The sequence below is a fragment of the Parasteatoda tepidariorum genome, chromosome 1 (genome assembly GCF_043381705.1).
Source record: "Parasteatoda tepidariorum isolate YZ-2023 chromosome 1, CAS_Ptep_4.0, whole genome shotgun sequence".
Classification (NCBI taxonomy): domain Eukaryota; kingdom Metazoa; phylum Arthropoda; class Arachnida; order Araneae; family Theridiidae; genus Parasteatoda; species Parasteatoda tepidariorum.
The window spans coordinates 63,316,079-63,333,253 of record NC_092204.1 but is presented as its reverse complement, the minus strand read 5'-3'; the positions used below and the strand labels follow the sequence as shown (position 1 = coordinate 63,333,253).

Here is a 17,175-nt window from a genome sequence, read left to right as displayed (position 1 = left end):
TTTAGATATTTTATTATTATGGATATCATAAAGCCGCACACAAACATAGAAATAATACTGAAATTCAATTAAAAATACTTTCATTTTACACAACGATCAAGGGGATTATGCTAAAATCATTCTCATCCTTATTCGCATATTTTTAATCTTTTTCTTTTCCTTCATAACATAATATCAATAACTTAAACCATTGAGAAGATAGAATCTTCTTTTTTTAAATGAAATTGTATAAAATAAACTTCTGTGCTCAGGTAAGCATAAATCAACACGTTCCTATTATTCAGAAGTTATAAATGACTATTATTGTGCAGTCATTCGCCGATGATAGAGAGAATCACCGCCAGGGATATGGTGAATAAGACAACAATTTTTTGAAAAGGCATAGGTAATAATCAGAACAAATATTCCAAAACTTTTAAAAAAATCATACATTTAAATTACATTAAAAATTTAATTATTTTAATAATTGTAAATGGAAATATATCAGTTACATACATGCCCCAGATGTCATAAAGTAGCCAGGATATATCTTTAAAAAGAAAAAAACTAAAGACGGACATTTTAACTTCATACAGTTTTAAGCAATTAATCTCTTCCAAATGATCATCCTATTTTTTCAAAATGCTCAGCAGATTATTTATAAAATTCTAAATTTCCTGATTTGCAAAGTTATTTGATGCAGATTATTGTGTAGTTCAAATGTTACCTCAGATTAAAGTTTGTACTGATTACATAATCTTTATTTTAGCATATTTTTTAATATATATTTCAAATAATGTATATGTTTTTAATTTTATTAATAGTTTTATCCTCTAAANTAGTTTTATTTTATTAATAGTTTTATTTTATGGATGAAAAAAAAAAATTAAAATGCTATTCGTTACCTTCATATCTAAATATTGCACATTGTTTTGTCTGTTCATCTCTAAGCTATTTTTTATTTTTAGGCAAGATCTCTCATCTCGATAGATTATCAAAATCCATAATCATTTTATGAATTGTATTCTTCTTTTTTAAATTTTATATTTCTTTCAAGCATCGATTGTTTTTTTTCCCTTTAAAAAAACAAATAAAAGTTAGTTGAATAATTGTGGTCACAATCTGCATTATCCACTTCTTTTTTTTTACTCGAGCGAACTGAGCGAAAAAAATTGACCTCATTGAACATAATATCAAACCGAATATTGAATATCTAATTTCCGAATATCGAATTAAATATCAAAAGCGCCTTTTAATTTTCAATTTATTAATAAAAACTTATTTGATATAAATTAGTTATAGTTACATCTAGTAAAAAAATTGACCTCATTGAACATAAGAAAGAAGCAACCGAACATAAAAAGTGTTATTTTTGAAAACATAAATAAATAAAAAATCGCCTATTGCGCATCCGCAGTTACTCAAACCGGGAATATCTTCAGGTTAAAGTTAGTTAACTCTGGGTTGCAGTAACTCGCAGTTACGTACACGGTGAAATCAAATTTTGAAATCTAACATGGAGTTGCTCTCATAAAACCTGTTTTGAACTGTGACTGAGGTTAAGGGTCAATGGAGAATACTGGCGTAATATATTTTATTCAAATTAAATCCATTTTTTTCGCATGCAAAAATGGTAATTGCAAATGATTTTATTAAGCTAATAATATTGCTTACCTTATCAAATTAAGTAAAACACATTTTTTACGCACAACACTACATATAAGTACAAAAAAAAACAATAGAAGTTTCTAACACAATAACATCAATATAATATTCTATTAAATCTCATTAAAAACAACATTTAAAATCACAAATGGCAAAATTTCTAAACCCAATATGCGTTTCCATTTTAAGTTGGTACACCTTCATCAGTAACTCAAGTCGCAGGATTGCAAAACAGAGATGATTTAAACCGACAGAGATTAAGTCACACTATAAAGATAAAAACACAGTTAAAGGTAAAACATTAAATTGACAGTAAATGTTAGAAAATTAAAAAATTTATGATATTTAAATGTTTGAAAAATAAAGTATATCAACAAGGTCATCAATAGTTCTTGATGATGTGGAAGCTCTAGTGAAAATCCAGATCAAGGCATGAAATACATTTATGCATGAGGTGAAAAAAATCAAATCTACCACTTTCTGTCCAGCAAAGTTTTGTGATAGATGAGCGGTAAAGTTTCGGATTCATAACGTAGCCTTCATGTTCTTTGAGTCAAGATTTAAGTGCTCATTTAAATTACCTTGTGTATGGAAGTCCACTCTGAAATGAAATTTTGTAAATTATTTGTTAATGCATTCAATTGGTTGTTTGAGGTTTCAGAAAGTTATTTCAATGTTCAGAAAAAAAAAACTTAAAGTTTGCGTTTTTAAAGTATTTTTGAAATTTGTAAGCTATTTTTTGGAAGAAAAAAAAGGGCACAACAAAATTACTTGTTTTGGATTTCATATATTCAGATTTAGGAACTAGCTCACATCATGTTTTAGCTTTGTTATAAATTCATTTTCATTATTTGCCTAGTTTTATAAATACTGCAAAAATATACTATAAACTTCATGAAAAAGAAAATAATCATGAGGAAAATTTTATTTTTAACTACATCCTATTAGAAAAAATATTAAAGTTAGGAAAACTGAAGTCAGTCAATAATATTTGGCAGTTGTTGCAACTTACAAATGTAAGCATTATCTTGATATTATTTAAATGAGTTATAATAAACCGATACAGTTATTTAAATTTTTTTATGATATAATTTAAAGTTTCATTTTGATAGATAACTTTTATGTCATCAAATAACTTTTAATTACTTAAAAAGAATAAAATACTACTGCCTGTGATGAAACATTTCTTTTAACTCTAGCAATCATAAAAATAAAAAAATACTTCATTGATTAACCCTTTAGTTGATTTAGTTATTGAAGTGGCTCCCATTATATTTAGAGAAAATATAAAACTTGAAGTTCAAAAAAGAAAACAAGCAATTAATTTTTAAATATTTAATTTACTCTTTAAGTGTAAAATATACATTTTATTTTTTAAACCATTCAATTTATCTAAGTTTCACTACACTAATTCTCACCCTCTTACAATTTTTGGATTTTCATTCTAATTTTTTGGAACTATCTTCATGATTAACTTTTAACCCTCATAAACTTTTTCAGAATCAAAATTTCAATGTTGCTTATTGCCTGCTAATGACAAATGTCGTAAAATTTATTCCTTAACCATAAATGTACTGCACAAGGTTTTCAAAAATACAATTAAGGTTTGTGCAGAAAACCAGAGTGGACTGTGAAAAAGTTTTCATGTGAAGTTGAGAAAAAGCAGTGATTAAAAAGTAGAGTTTTCTTGTTACAAATAAAAACACTATCAAAATGAATTTAATTTCCGTAATATTGCATTTTAATTAAATTAAAAATTTAGCAAAAACTATACTAAACATCTCTAAACTTATGGGATTTTTTTTCAGCTCAAAGCAAAAGCAGATCAGATACAAATACGCTCGCCAATCTGCATAAGAAATAGGGTTTTCCCTCCTAAACAGGATAAAAATTAATAAAAAAAGAAATGACTGGAAAACAGAAATATTAACTTCATATCAGAACAAGACTTGAATTTAGATTAAATAATGTTGTAAAATCATGGAAAGTGCAAAAAATTTGTTATCGGATTTTTAGTGAAAAGAAAATATTTTATTTAAATTTTTTGTTTTCCTTTCTTTATGACAAATATGTCAAAAATGCTAAAACGCAAAAAATCAAAAAAGTACACTTATTTCGGCCGTCTTCTATTTTATCCATAAAAGTAAGCTTTTTTATGAAATTAATTTGTCTTTGTAATCTATAATCTGATTGTTTTTCCCTTCTTGTTTTTGACTTCTTTAAAAAAATCAATGAATATTTTCACTTCATGAAGAAAAAAAACATTCTCGGCAAATAATCTTAAAACCAGAAATAATCACCAATATTTTCCCTCATTCACATTTTTCTTTGAATCAACTAGAGGGGAAAAAAACAAGATGTGTTGTAGGAAATTTACTATATTTATTATAAAAACTACAATGCTTTTGACTTAAAAAAAAAAAAGTAATCAACAGATTTAGGATGTGAAATGAGCAAAATTATATTTTTTATAATATACTACATAATTATTATAAGAATATTACTACATAATTTTGAATTGTTATCCCAACTTAACTAATTTATGCTACCATTAAAAATTTCTGATTCATATTTATTTTTTATTGAAAAAATGTTTAAGTTGTAATTTCCTGTAATGCGTATTTATTCATAAAACTATGAACAATATTAATATTAATAGTTACTTCAAAGTAATTCTATTTTAACCAAAAAACATCGAAACTTCTAATTAACTTTTAGTTGCATATTTCAAAATAGGAAAAAGGTTACAGTGGTTTTTTTAATAATTGCATTTCAAAACAAATTCTGGAATTCGAAAGAATGCTTATTTGAAAATTCGCTAAATAATAATGCAAATTCCTGCAGATTTCAGGGAATTAAATTAAAATGTCCAAATAAGTAATACATTTTTTACACTACATACAACTACTAATCAGTCATACAAGTGAGTTAATCATGATTAATCTCACCTAATAGAAAATAAATCGAAGTAACTATTAATAATTAATTAGAGTTAATATCTACTGATTATTAATAAGAGTTAATTATTATGAATTCCTGAATAAGTTTTCTAAATAGTGAATAAGTTTGAATGACTAGTAATTATTAATAGTAATTATATTTTCAGACTGGATTAATCAACTTGGTAAGTAATAGATTTGATTAATTAAAAACCTTTGGAGTTAATAACTATTAAATATTAATTAGTCAATGACCTTAAACTAGAACTAGGCCCAGCACCCAAAAAAACTTCAGTTTAATTATTACATTTTCATGCACTAGATGACAATGTTCATGGTTTAAGTACAGTTCAACATTAAGGATTCACTATGTAAAACGTGATAAGAATATTTACTCTAAATAAAAAAAATTATAATAATCTTGTTGAATGTTAAAACAAAAGTAAATAGTTTTGCATGCATAATTTAATATAGGAGAAAGAAAAATCATTTGAATAGTTCTGTAGAATAACAATTCAACAACTTCGGAAAACCTAACAAAATTGTATAAAACAGTCAGGGATAAACAGTTAACCATTTTTTTTTCACCTCTTAACAATAACATATACAATTTACTTCATTGCTATCATTTGCTTTGCTAACGTAACATTTATGGAAAAAAAAAAAAGCTTAATGAACAATAAACAAGTATTTTTCAAACACATTTCTATAGCCAATTTAAATATTAAGGGATTCAACTATGTATCAGAAAAAGTAAATATATAATTTTCATGAAGAAAATATTAATATCCCATAATTTATTTAAAAACATTAATTTTTAATACTATGTAGCAAATTTAACGTAATTTTATATTGGAATTGCCTTTTTTTTAACCCACTGTAACAAAAGATACAAGAAATATGTTTATCTAAAGGCATACATATTTGTTGTTTTAGATCAACGATGATCAACCTTTTTTAAAATAGAGCTACTAACTGGAAAGAAATATGCATATACAGATATATATACATACGATAATGTATAAAAAAGTTTAAAAAAAATTTATTTACAGGTTGATTATATTTATGCAAATAGCCCATTTTTTTTCTACGTAAGACTGAATAGTAAAGATTTTAAAGAAAACTACATAATAAATAAGATTTATTGCCTTTGAAACATTTTTTGAAACAAGTCAAAGGTATGTTATATATAAAATAAAAATGAATGCTTTTAAACATTTAATTCTAAATAAATTGCCTTAATCCAGTTGATCTTGAATGAGAAAAACCACGAAAGTTGGTAAGCAAACAATAGGTGGTGCCCCTGAGTACATTTAAAAAAATCATGAAAAAAATGAAAAGTTTTCTACTCAAATTTAGAAAAATGTAAATAGTGCAAGAAATAAATAAATGAATTTATTTTCATGAAGATCTAACTTCTTGATTTTGAGGGCCTTTATACTCGGGCCTTGGGGTACTGTCCCGTTTGCCCAATAACAAGATAATTAAGGTAATGAAAAAGGAAAATTAAGGTAATGAGAAGAAATCAAGACAAATTGAAAATCTATAAATAGATGACAAAATCCTTCAACTATTTAAGTTTAGTTATTGATTTAAAAAAAAGGTAGCAGTAGTGAAGATATAAGACAGAGAATAATTAAAGAAAGAACAAGTTTCAAAAGAACAAATTCTGCCAACACTACACAAATTCTGAAAAGCACAAATTCTGGAGATCACCAAATATTAAAATAAAAGTAAAATTAGTAGTTTACAAAGCAATTATCGGGGCAGTCTTACTGTATGATTCAAAAACATGGAAAGAGAAAAATTAGAAGAAAAAAAATCGAGATACCTTTCCGAACAAATGTTTCAAATTTATTTTTAAAATTTTCTGGCTAGATAAGCTAAAATGCTAAATAAAGAAAAAAGCTAAAATAAAGAAAATAGAATAAAGAAATTTTAACACAGAAATGGAACTGGCTGGATCAAGTACTTAAGATACCCAGAAAAAAAGAACATCTGTTGCTGTCACATGAGCCCCAGAAAGAAAAAGTACTAGAGGAAGACCCATGCTTACTTTATAATGCATGATGTTAAACAAGTCAAAGATTTTCATGCTTTTTGGGTGAGAACAAGCCAAATCTGCTTCTAAGTACATGATTAGACAGAGAGATATGCTGAAGGCCTAATGTGCCATAACAGAATGAAACTTTAAAAATGTTTATTAAAATAAAACCTAAGTTTGTATCTTAGTTTTATTTATTATATTTTATTTCCAATCTCCACTGCAAAGACTTACATTTAAAAAAAAAAAAATTGCTATCTGCATAATTCAATGATTTGCCTTCATATAACATTTTTTTTCGCTTTTGATACATTTTAGCATGATTAAAAAATTAGAAATTAAATAATTTTCAGAAATGTTTTTTCCAGAAGAAGCAATATCTCCAAAAAAGTTAGCTTTCTCTGTTTTACTGAGTAATCAATCAAAATTAATTAACATTTCAACAAAAAAACTTAACATATCATGATTAAGAGTTGGATTACGAAAAGTAGACATATTTATAAGATGCTTTGCATGTTTTCATTTAAACATATAATACAAAAAAGTACATTATATAAAAAACGTAATGGAATAAATTGCAATTTAATCTTGAATTAATACAACTTGAAAAATTCAGATTATTTTTTAAACTTACCATAAAATTTATGAACTGTTCTTGAAAGCAATTTTTGTAAGAAGTATCGACTTTCTGCAGGCTGCATTCAATTCAAACTTTACTTTATTAGTTTATTTTCAAAATCAAGAAACTCACCACTTAAAATACAAAAAAAATTTTGATTAGAATATTAATAAAATATTTTAAAGGTACAGTCAATGGTTAAGCATAAAAATAAATGTTGGTAAAACATCAAACAATTAAAAACTAATTTTTTATATATGCTAGTGCAGAAATGTAAATCTCACTCCACAAATAAGAGAAAAAGTATAAAGCAACCAAATAATTTTTACCTAGATCTTGTACATTCAAGAAGTTTCATAATTTACAACTTTAAGATAATAATCAAAATTAAGTCTAGATGTATAAAGTACAATAATAATTCAAAATTACTCTACACAAAGCTTGAACGTATTATCTTAGTCAAAGATGTACCCAGTACATTTATTTGTGTTTAAATATTTACCTACACATTATTCATTAGAAGAAATTTNTGGTCCCGATCGTTCCGGATAATCGGTTCCCTACTGTATTATCTTAGTCAAAGATGTACCCAGTACATTTATTTGTGTTTAAATATTTACCTACACATTATTCATTAGAAGAAATTTTATTGAGCGTCATTTCAAAATAAATTACTTCATATAAATTATTTTCCTGAAAGAGTGCTACAACCCTTCAATGAAAAATCCTAATTAGGATTTAGACTTGTTTACCTTTTACACATTCCCAAATGAGAGAACATGGGAAAATGCTTTCTTGCCTTCCCACTTGTATCACCTCTTAAGTTTGTACACAAAAAATTAAACAGTCTTACTAAGGCTTAACTCTCAATTCAATAAGATATATCTGGATTATTACTTGAAGTGCATTTCTCCATTCCATTTTTGTATTAGAACATAGACAAATTTAGATCCAGAAAGTTTATAAAAGAAAATACCAACACGGCAAGAACAGGAAAAGAAACAGTCAAATCATAAAACTAACATCAATCTTATAAAAGCATCCATAAAGAACAATTCCAATCCAAGAAACGAACATGTATGCCTAATATCGAGACTAGTCCAACACTTCGGAAATAAAACTGAATCCTAAGTCAGGGTTCGATATTCCCACTTACCAGCTCATTGTTTTAGGCAAGTAAGTTTCAACTTTTAAAATATTAAGCTTTAAATTAAAATACATAAGCTTTGATTATAATGTTTGAATGAGATGAAGTGAAAAAATGTCAAGAAATTGCATTTTTCTCCTATATAGTACAAAGATTTTCACCAACAAAACCATTGTTTCTGAAAACATTGAAATCATTAGACAACCTTATTTTGATTTAATAATATTATTATTACAATAAACATGTTTAGATTTTTAAGTTACTACATTCTTTAAGGGTTTCGGACACAAAAAGTTCCTCATACTACATCAGATAACATTTTAAAAATTATTAATAGTTCGGAGCAAAATTTGTACCTGCTGGTAATTTCTGAACAGAAATTTCATGCCCTAAGTCATATTTTAGAGTAGGAGTCAGGGAACTGGCCTTGCATCAAAAAGGTTCTGGGTTCAAATCCCGGGCAAAGGTTTGGGTGTTCTTTCATCTATACTATTTGTCCTTACAGTGGGAGCAATGTTAACCTACCTAATATGGTGCCCATGTAAGAGAGGCCAACAAATCTGCCGTTCAGATAACTGTATGACGAAATGTCATTCCTCAGGTGGGCATTGGAGGAAGAAAAAAAAAGTTACATTTCAGTACGGCTGTTTCAAAGATCTATCAAGTGAAACAAGAAAAAGAGAAAAAAAAATTTTTTATATGCAATGTCATTTCAGAAGCTGTCACCTATAAAATCTTAATAATAGCCTTTTTTATGAAGCATTATTAAAAAGAGAGCAAAGGAGAAGAGTTACCTTTTGGAAAAATTAATTATATTTCTAAGAAAAATGCAAAAAGTTTATCAAAAGTAAAAATTTTTTAAATATGCTGCTGTTTTACTTATAAAAAAGCATCAACAGTACCAAAAATTAGATACTATTATCCATTTTTAGTTCTGAGTCTTTCATTTTACCATTTGTGATCTTTATGTTGTTTGCCTACACAGAGTCAAGTAGTCTCAAATTTAAGTTGTACATACAAAAAAAGTATCAACCAGACTGACATTTAGGTCTATTGATCCAAACAATCAACATTGCATCAACATTTAATAACAGTTCTATCTACTATCTATCCTATCTAATAGCAAACATTTTTACTAAAATATTTCTACTCACACATTAAGGCAATATTTTATGTCAGAACTCTTAGATGATCCGTACAATATCCTTTAATCATGTAGTATACAGCTAAGATTTATTCTAGTGGATCGACTTGTCAAATCGAAAGCATGAGGGTTTTTTTTCTACTTATGTAACCCTAAAATAAAAAAATTATAAAAAGCAACATACTATAATTTTTTGATCAAGTAATAAAGTGCACCATTTTTAAAATTTAAAATCATTTTAAAATATATGATTCTAAATATATATTTCAATCTCGAGACATAAATTTATGAAGTTATTTAATTTACTGAACACGACAATTTAATTATTATGCCCACAATTTATTTCTGTACAGATCTAATAGTATTTATAATTCAATTTACTTATGCAGGGCTCCCACTCAATTTCAGGAAAAAAATTGCTTGACTTTTCCAGATATATATCAGGTAAATTTCAATGAAAATCCAAAACATATTTTATCGATAACATTAAATTTTGCATCAGACAACTTTGACTTTTACCTGTAATGTTAAATATTAGATATTGTGAGCAAAGAAATATCATTGAATGAGGATAGAAGCATGGAAGTTTCACTAAAAGGTGAAATTTTAATAACAAATAATTGTTATACGTGTCAAAATTACTTAACTCTAATCTTAACAACTGATTACAGTAACTCACAATTCTGAGATTGGTCATTTTCCAGCTATAATGTAGGAGTATACAAAGTTCTTTTTTAAAAATTGCAATTTTCTCTGACAATTCCCTGCCGTTTAAAGAAAAATAAATTACCTGATAATTCCAGGTTTTTCCTGTTCCCCCTTACTTGCAGGAACCCTGTTATGGAATTAAAGGAGAAAGCAATTTTGTTTTCTTCATGAATGGAATTTTTAAGCTATAGTAACCAAACTGATCTAGTCTCTTTAATGAATAATCCTCTTTTAAGAATAATAATGGATTGAGAATTTTTATTGCAAGGTTTATTTTAGGGGCATGTCATCTGATTTTTATATAAAATCAGATGACATGCCCCTAAAATAAACTTGACTTTATTGAAAAAGATCTTAAGATTGATAACAGTTGCCAAAAATATAGATACCTAAAGAAAACCAAGACCCTCAAAAATAAAAACTGAAAACAATTCGACAAATTTCTTGTGATTACTAAAGCTTTGACAGCCCAACTTGAAAGAACCCAATAGAAGTTGAAAGAAAAGAAAAACGATATTATTTCTCTGAAACTCATAATCATAATACATCAATCATTTTTTACCTACAGCTAAAACCAAAAATTTTCAAAATTTGCAAGATTTCACATTTTAATTATAAATACATTATTATCAGATATCAAAAAAATTTAAGAAGAAACATCAAAAGTTTTGAATATAAATAATAAATAAATATCACAATTCTTCATCAAAATATTTTGTTCAAAATAAAACATATTTAAAATAAATGTATACCAAAAATTTAAATTTCAGACTAAATAAATAAAAACTCTGTTTTGAAAAAAGTCTCTTCGATAAGCAAAATAAGACTCAAACACTATGTTAAAAATTTGAATTTATTTCTGTACAATTCAATTTATTCTGTTCTTGACATTGTTTGAACTCACAAACTATAATAAATTTAGAAATAAAAAAATTGCTAAAATTATTTTTTTTTTCTGCATAGAAATTGGCAACTGAATCTGTAGGATTCAACATTCAAACTGACATTAGCGAACTGAAACAAAATACACAAAATAGTCCACTCACTTGAACTTTATCAGATTAAAGTATTAACAAAATAAATTTAATAAAATGATCATCTTTAAATTATTAACAAAACTACAAAAGTATTTTCAAATCAATTTGAATATATTTATATATTATGTTGACATAATTAGAGTAAAAATAAAGTAAAAAGTCAAAATATTGAATTTATTTACCTTAAAGACATTTATATACATTTGAGGCAACTTTATTTTTGTCAATGTTACATACAGTAGCTTCATCTTAATGTCAATCACTCATATTTCAACAATCTATCAGTCATTTGTATATATGTGTGTGTACATATATATAATTTGAAAACCATTTTGCATTGAAATCGTTAGTAGGGCTATATTTGATCACTAAAATTGTCACTTCAAGTTTGGTGAGAAAAATGCAAATCTTCTTTTTGTATGCAATACATGAACATAATTCTAGCTTTTAGCATATTAAGAATTTTAATAAAAATTTCGGCAATGTTAAGATAAAAAAAATATTTAAAAAACAAAACATTAAATCAATGACATCTTAAAGATGATTCTAATTTTTGAACAATGGAATTAATAATTTCAATGTAAACTATTTGCAGTGTCATTTTTTAAGAATCCTAGGCCCATCTTAAAAATGGGGACTTTTTTTCTCAGAAAAAAAAAGGATTTTTGAATTGTTTTTAAAAGTTCTTTTATTACAAAAATGAAACCAAATACAACATTCTTCAATGATAAAATAGATTTAACATATTTTTATTCCTTCTACCATTATATTTTATTACATTTATTCTAATTTGTCCATTCAATTTAAGAGACCATAGAAAACAATTCTGTTTGATAATTTCTTTTATTTATTAATTTGTAACTTTGTTATAATAAGGTAATATTAGAAATTAAAATAGCAAGACAGAAGGTATGTTTTTCTGTAAAAAAAGAAAAGTTCACAAGGAGTTATATGCCTCCCTCCCCAAAAAATAACACTGAATTTTTTTTTTTAAATTTATGCAATAATTCATAAATTACATTTTACTTAATTTTTCTAAATCTCATTTACTTTCAAGTCATTTTGTTTTTAAATTGTAAACAGATAAATTAAAAAAAAAAAAAAAAAAAAAAAAAANAAAAAAAAAAAAAAAAAAAAAAAAAAAAAAAAAAAAAAAAAACTTTACCAGATTTTATAGTTTAAAAGGGGACTCTGAGCCTACCCTTAGAACAGCTCTGTGTATTCACAATAAGTGTAATTTTAAACATTCTAATAAATATATAATGTTCATGGAAATAAGAAAATGATCTTTTTTACATAAGTAACACATTTAAAGTGTTCTTACGATCTAACAATTCCATAATAATTTTATACAGAGTCATATAAGAGATAATGAAATACTGAAATAATAAATGTAGAGAAACTATGCAATCAGAAAGAATTAAAATATAAATATAGTGAAAGAAAATAGTTTTAACTGAAAACAAAAATTTTGAAGATCATTGAACTATTTTGTTAAATCACACTTACATCAATTTTAGAAAGCTTATACGGTAACAAAATTTATGAAAAGTTTAGCAATTTTTGCACATGAAACTAAACAAATAAAATATGTAGGTGCATTATTTTAATAAAACACTATTAATGTTGTAAATGAATATAAATAATATTGTAATGTATTCGACTTTAATTTATTTTTTGAGATGGAGGTAAAGGGTGTAAAGAATTGTTCTTAGAGAAATGCAATTTCAGTCATCTGGAATAGATTTTTTTAAAAAATTTTAGCTTTTAATCAAAAATATAAATAGTCATTAAGCATATTCCTGACTACCCTTTAAATTAAAATTCATACTTAGTTGAAATTATCTCTCAACTTTGATTATCAGTGCTTGTCTTTGACTCAAGGAAAATATATGATATTAGGAAAAAATATTTTCCATTTTACAACTACCAGTCTTAACTATACAACACATTAAATAAGAAAGAAATTTACAAGCAAAGACAAGTTTAAACCAGGCAGGAAAGTTACAGCAAACCTTAAGTTTAATTACATGACATTGCGAGTAACTCAAAGAATAATGGTGAATAATCATGGGTAGGAAAATATAACCAATGCCATGTTGTGTTAGGTTTAAATTTTCTATTAAAATAAATAACTTATGTCCAGGAAAACAGTCTACAGTGAAATGCAAGATTTTAATGAGCAAATACCAGAATTTTCGAGAATTCAAAAATAGGAAGAGCACAAACAAATCATTGAATTGATATAAAATAACAGTTCAGACAGTATGTATCATGAAAAATAGAAAGTCATTACAATAGATATAAAAAATTTTAGCCTTCTTTACTATTACCAACCGGGTCAAATATTCATAACATAATAGCAAAATAATTCATGTCAAGTATAACTTATTTAAGAGTTTCACGTCAGTGGTCATTTTTGTATTACTTTTTCTTGTGATTGATACGACCAATTGGAAGCATACTGTAGGTATAAATAAATAAAATATTTTGATACAATACAAAATAAGCATAAACTTTAAATTTAACTTTAATAAATCTTTACATAACATTTTAGCTTTTGAAATAAATATATGTTTTAAATATTCTGTAGTTAAGATACACAATACTTTTTTTTCTCTGGTCACTAGCATATAAAATAATATACCAGCAGTAATTTTTTTTCCAATATAAAATGCATTAAATGTAATGCATAATGTTAACATCAATGTAAAATATCAATCTTAAAGTATTTACTTAAAGAAAAATCATGAATTATATAAAGATTGATAGTTTTGAAATAATTTGTTTCCCATAAAAATAAACGGTGAGAGAAAAAAATTGGACATCACACAAACCAGTTTTTACAACACAGTTTCTGAAATGATACATTATGTTTTTAAATTTTTAAGGGTGTAATAACATGTTTTAATAATGAAGAATTGCTGAACAAGATTGAAATAACAAATGATTTCAGCTAATAATTATGATTGTTGAAGTTGTGGTCTGGGATTACTTTGTAATGCCACACTAAGAAATGCTAAATGTCCCTTAGGACATTTGTTCGCATAATGTCCTTTCTCACCACATTTAAAACAAGTTACTTGTTCTATTGGTCTATATCCAGTTTTTAAACTATCTTGCAACTGTACACTAACTAATTGTGATTGTGTACTAGGCATAACTGCTTTATTAGTTTGTTGTTCTTCTCCTGGACGAAGTTCAATGGGCAAATTGGGGCAAGAAATAGCTTTATGACCAGGTTCTTGACAATAATGACAGGTGATTGTTGTCTTTTTGGGCAACGATCCAGGATCCTGAAGCGGCAAATCAAATTTAGGATGCATAAATTTACAACTTGGTCCTTCTATACAGAAGCCGCAAACGTAATTTGGACAAATGACTCTACGAGTATGTCGATGCCGGCAGTTAGGACCATGCCTACAAAAACCTCGATCATACCAAGGACAGTCTTTTATTTTCGCCTCTGGATCGATGTGCAAAAAAGGGCATTCTTTATTACTGCAAGCATTAAATCGAGAATAAAAATAACACTCCGGCATTTTACTCATATCATATTCGTGTAAAAACTCGCACTGATCACCTTTTTTGCATAAACCCCTGAGCCAATGTTTACAGACAACAGTGCGGTCTCCTTTAACATGACGAAACGGACAAGCTGGACCTTTGCTACATAAACCTCGTAAATAAAAATCACAGATTGAAGACCCAGATTTGTCCATTCCAGGGAAGGGCAATGGTAATGCTCCTAATTGTTGCTCAAGAGCGATTTCGATATCGAACCGCAAATTATCGGAGTAAGCAACTATATCCTCCATTGTATAGATTTTTATTGAATTACAAACAAATACAAATAAAAACTAATACATAAAATACATGTTCAAATGTTGTCAACTACTGATTTTATCTTCATCTGTACCGCATCTTTCTTTTTTATCTTGTCTCATCGCTTAAAACTGTTGTAAACACGCTGTATGAGAATTAAAAATTCTAGTGTTGCCAACTTACATTACTTTAAGAAAGAATTTTAAAACGATCAAAAAGTCTAACCTTTTTCCTTTAAATTTATGCACTGAACAATATAATAATGAAATTATGTGATTTCTAGAATCAATAAAAGACAACAATAACTACATTCAATATACCTTATATCCAACCACTGAATGATTGAACATTCAGCACTTTTCTTACATATCGATACAATATCTTAATCCTTTCTATCTTTTTTCTTTCTGTTTTTGTTTATGCTGGCATAGTGGCTACAAAATATTTTGTGACGTGACCGGAGATTTCTTTTTAATTTTTCAAAATCTGTAAAATTAAACATGTTTAATGAGTGAAACATAGCAATTTAAAACTTGTAATAAGTCAATAATTTTTTTCGTATTTCACTTCTACTATTAAAAGATATGGCAGTGAGTTAATACACTACGCTAATATTTTCATGTGTTAAAATTTTTATATATTGTTAAAATTTTGCTTTAAATGCAGTTTTAGACATTGTTAAAAATAAATTTATGAGGATACTTCCATGTCGGAACCTGTTTGCGTAAACTGCATTCATCAAGGAGCTAATTTTTTTTTTTTAAACTTCCAAAAAAGAAAAAAATTGGCTGCCCTGAGGTTGTTACGAATTAAATCCTCTGTTCTGAGATATTTTTTAATCTCTTGCATGCTAAGGCATGATGATTATTTTGGCGTAGGTACCAATACGAAGATCTCTATAAATATAGCAAGGACTTTAAAATCTTTTTTGCAGACTTTCTCATTGGTTACCTTATTATTCTCAACCATTATTTATTTCTCAGTAATTAGACGAAACTAAATATTAATTAAAACTAATTTCAGAACAATTTCTTGTATTTTCTTTAGAAAATATTCTATTTTTTGTGTATGTACCTTTATGGAATCATACAGGGGTACAATATGACTGGAACATTCTGGAGCTTTCTGGGAAGCCTAGTCAGAATGACATCCCTGAAACTTAAATCTGATTAGAAGATTTCCATATTGGTACCTGCACTTAAATAATAGAAGTCTTATGGCTCCCAAGTATTAGCACAGGAGAAAGTATAAAAAAAAATCACTGAACGGGACAATAATTTATTGGCAAAAGCTTGTAGCCAACCAATTTTTTAAAAAATTGTTTGGTGCATTGACGATTGTAGTTGGCTTGAACAGGTTTTAAAATGGAAATATTCCTTGTGAATTATCTCTTTTTATTTTAAGGGACATTTTCATGTCAACATTTATTTGCACAAACTGCAATCATCAAGGTAACAAAGATTTTTGACTTGCAAAATTTTTTGAAAAAACTGTTGTAATTTGCTCTTGGGTTGCTACAAGATGTACCCTTTGAATTGGCCCCTTTCTTTGATTCTTATTTCTCATGTGCCATTGCATAGAAGTCGCTCTTTGTAACACATATTTCATTGTTTTGCTCATTGTGACACATATTTTATTTCAGAATCTTTATTATCTAATTTGATATATCATGGGCTTGTTCAAATATTACGTTATACAGGGATGAGATTTTTCTGCTTTTTAGCGGATTTCCGCTTTTTTCCCTTTTATCTCTTGAATTTCAGTTTTTTTTTATCAGAAATTCAGATTTTCTAAAAATTTCACTTTTTTTTATAAGTATTCCGCTTTTTCAGAAAATTCACCGATTTTCAAAGAGAAACAGAAAATTCAAACTACATAGCTACCAATCCTTTCTCATTTTTACTTATTTGAACTATTTTCTCCCCTTTTACACGCAGCAGATAAGATTTTCCGAATTTTTTACCCGCCTTCCAGATAGATCCGATTTTCGTAGTTCAAACGACGCTGCTTCTGACAAGCCTTTTAGAGGTCCCAAGCCTGGAATCTGATAATATCTCGATTGTTATTC

The 17,175-nt window shown here is 26.8% G+C and overlaps 2 protein-coding genes and 1 long non-coding RNA gene across 4 annotated transcripts in view; 1 reads left to right on the top strand and 2 right to left on the bottom strand.

Annotated features, from left to right (window-relative positions):
• Positions 1-881: 881 nt before the first annotated feature.
• On the bottom strand, positions 882-10,508 carry LOC122270315 (uncharacterized). 2 transcript variants are annotated; one of them, XR_011636844.1, is made up of 3 exons: positions 9,548-10,508; positions 7,262-7,380; positions 882-1,911 (listed from the first exon to the last, which is right to left on the bottom strand). It is a non-coding gene; the product is annotated as an uncharacterized lncRNA (long non-coding RNA). The 2 variants fall into 2 exon arrangements; XR_006225728.2 differs by lacking the exon at positions 9,548-10,508 and adding an exon at positions 8,750-9,500.
• Positions 10,509-11,435: 927 nt separating this feature from the next.
• Positions 11,436-15,442, bottom strand: LOC107455792 (Cleavage and polyadenylation specificity factor subunit 4). Its single transcript, XM_016073505.4, has one exon. It carries the CDS (start codon positions 15,098-15,100, stop codon positions 14,246-14,248), a length of 855 nt encoding a protein of 284 aa, XP_015928991.1. The 5' UTR covers positions 15,101-15,442; the 3' UTR covers positions 11,436-14,245.
• A 61-nt stretch (positions 15,443-15,503) lies between these two features.
• The window catches only part of LOC107455800 (transmembrane protein 208), a 12,223-nt gene continuing 10,551 nt past the window's right edge, over positions 15,504-17,175 (top strand). The window contains exon 1 of the mRNA XM_016073515.4: positions 15,504-15,697. Within this exon, the coding sequence (XP_015929001.1) occupies positions 15,692-15,697 (6 nt within the window). The 5' untranslated portion in view covers positions 15,504-15,691. The remainder of the gene's footprint in view (positions 15,698-17,175) is intronic.

What these genes read in the sequence shown, in the direction of transcription:
- LOC107455792 (XM_016073505.4), bottom strand. Translation starts at nt 15,100, where the DNA reads ATGGAGGATATAGTTGCTTACTCCGATAATTTGCGGTTCGATATCGAA.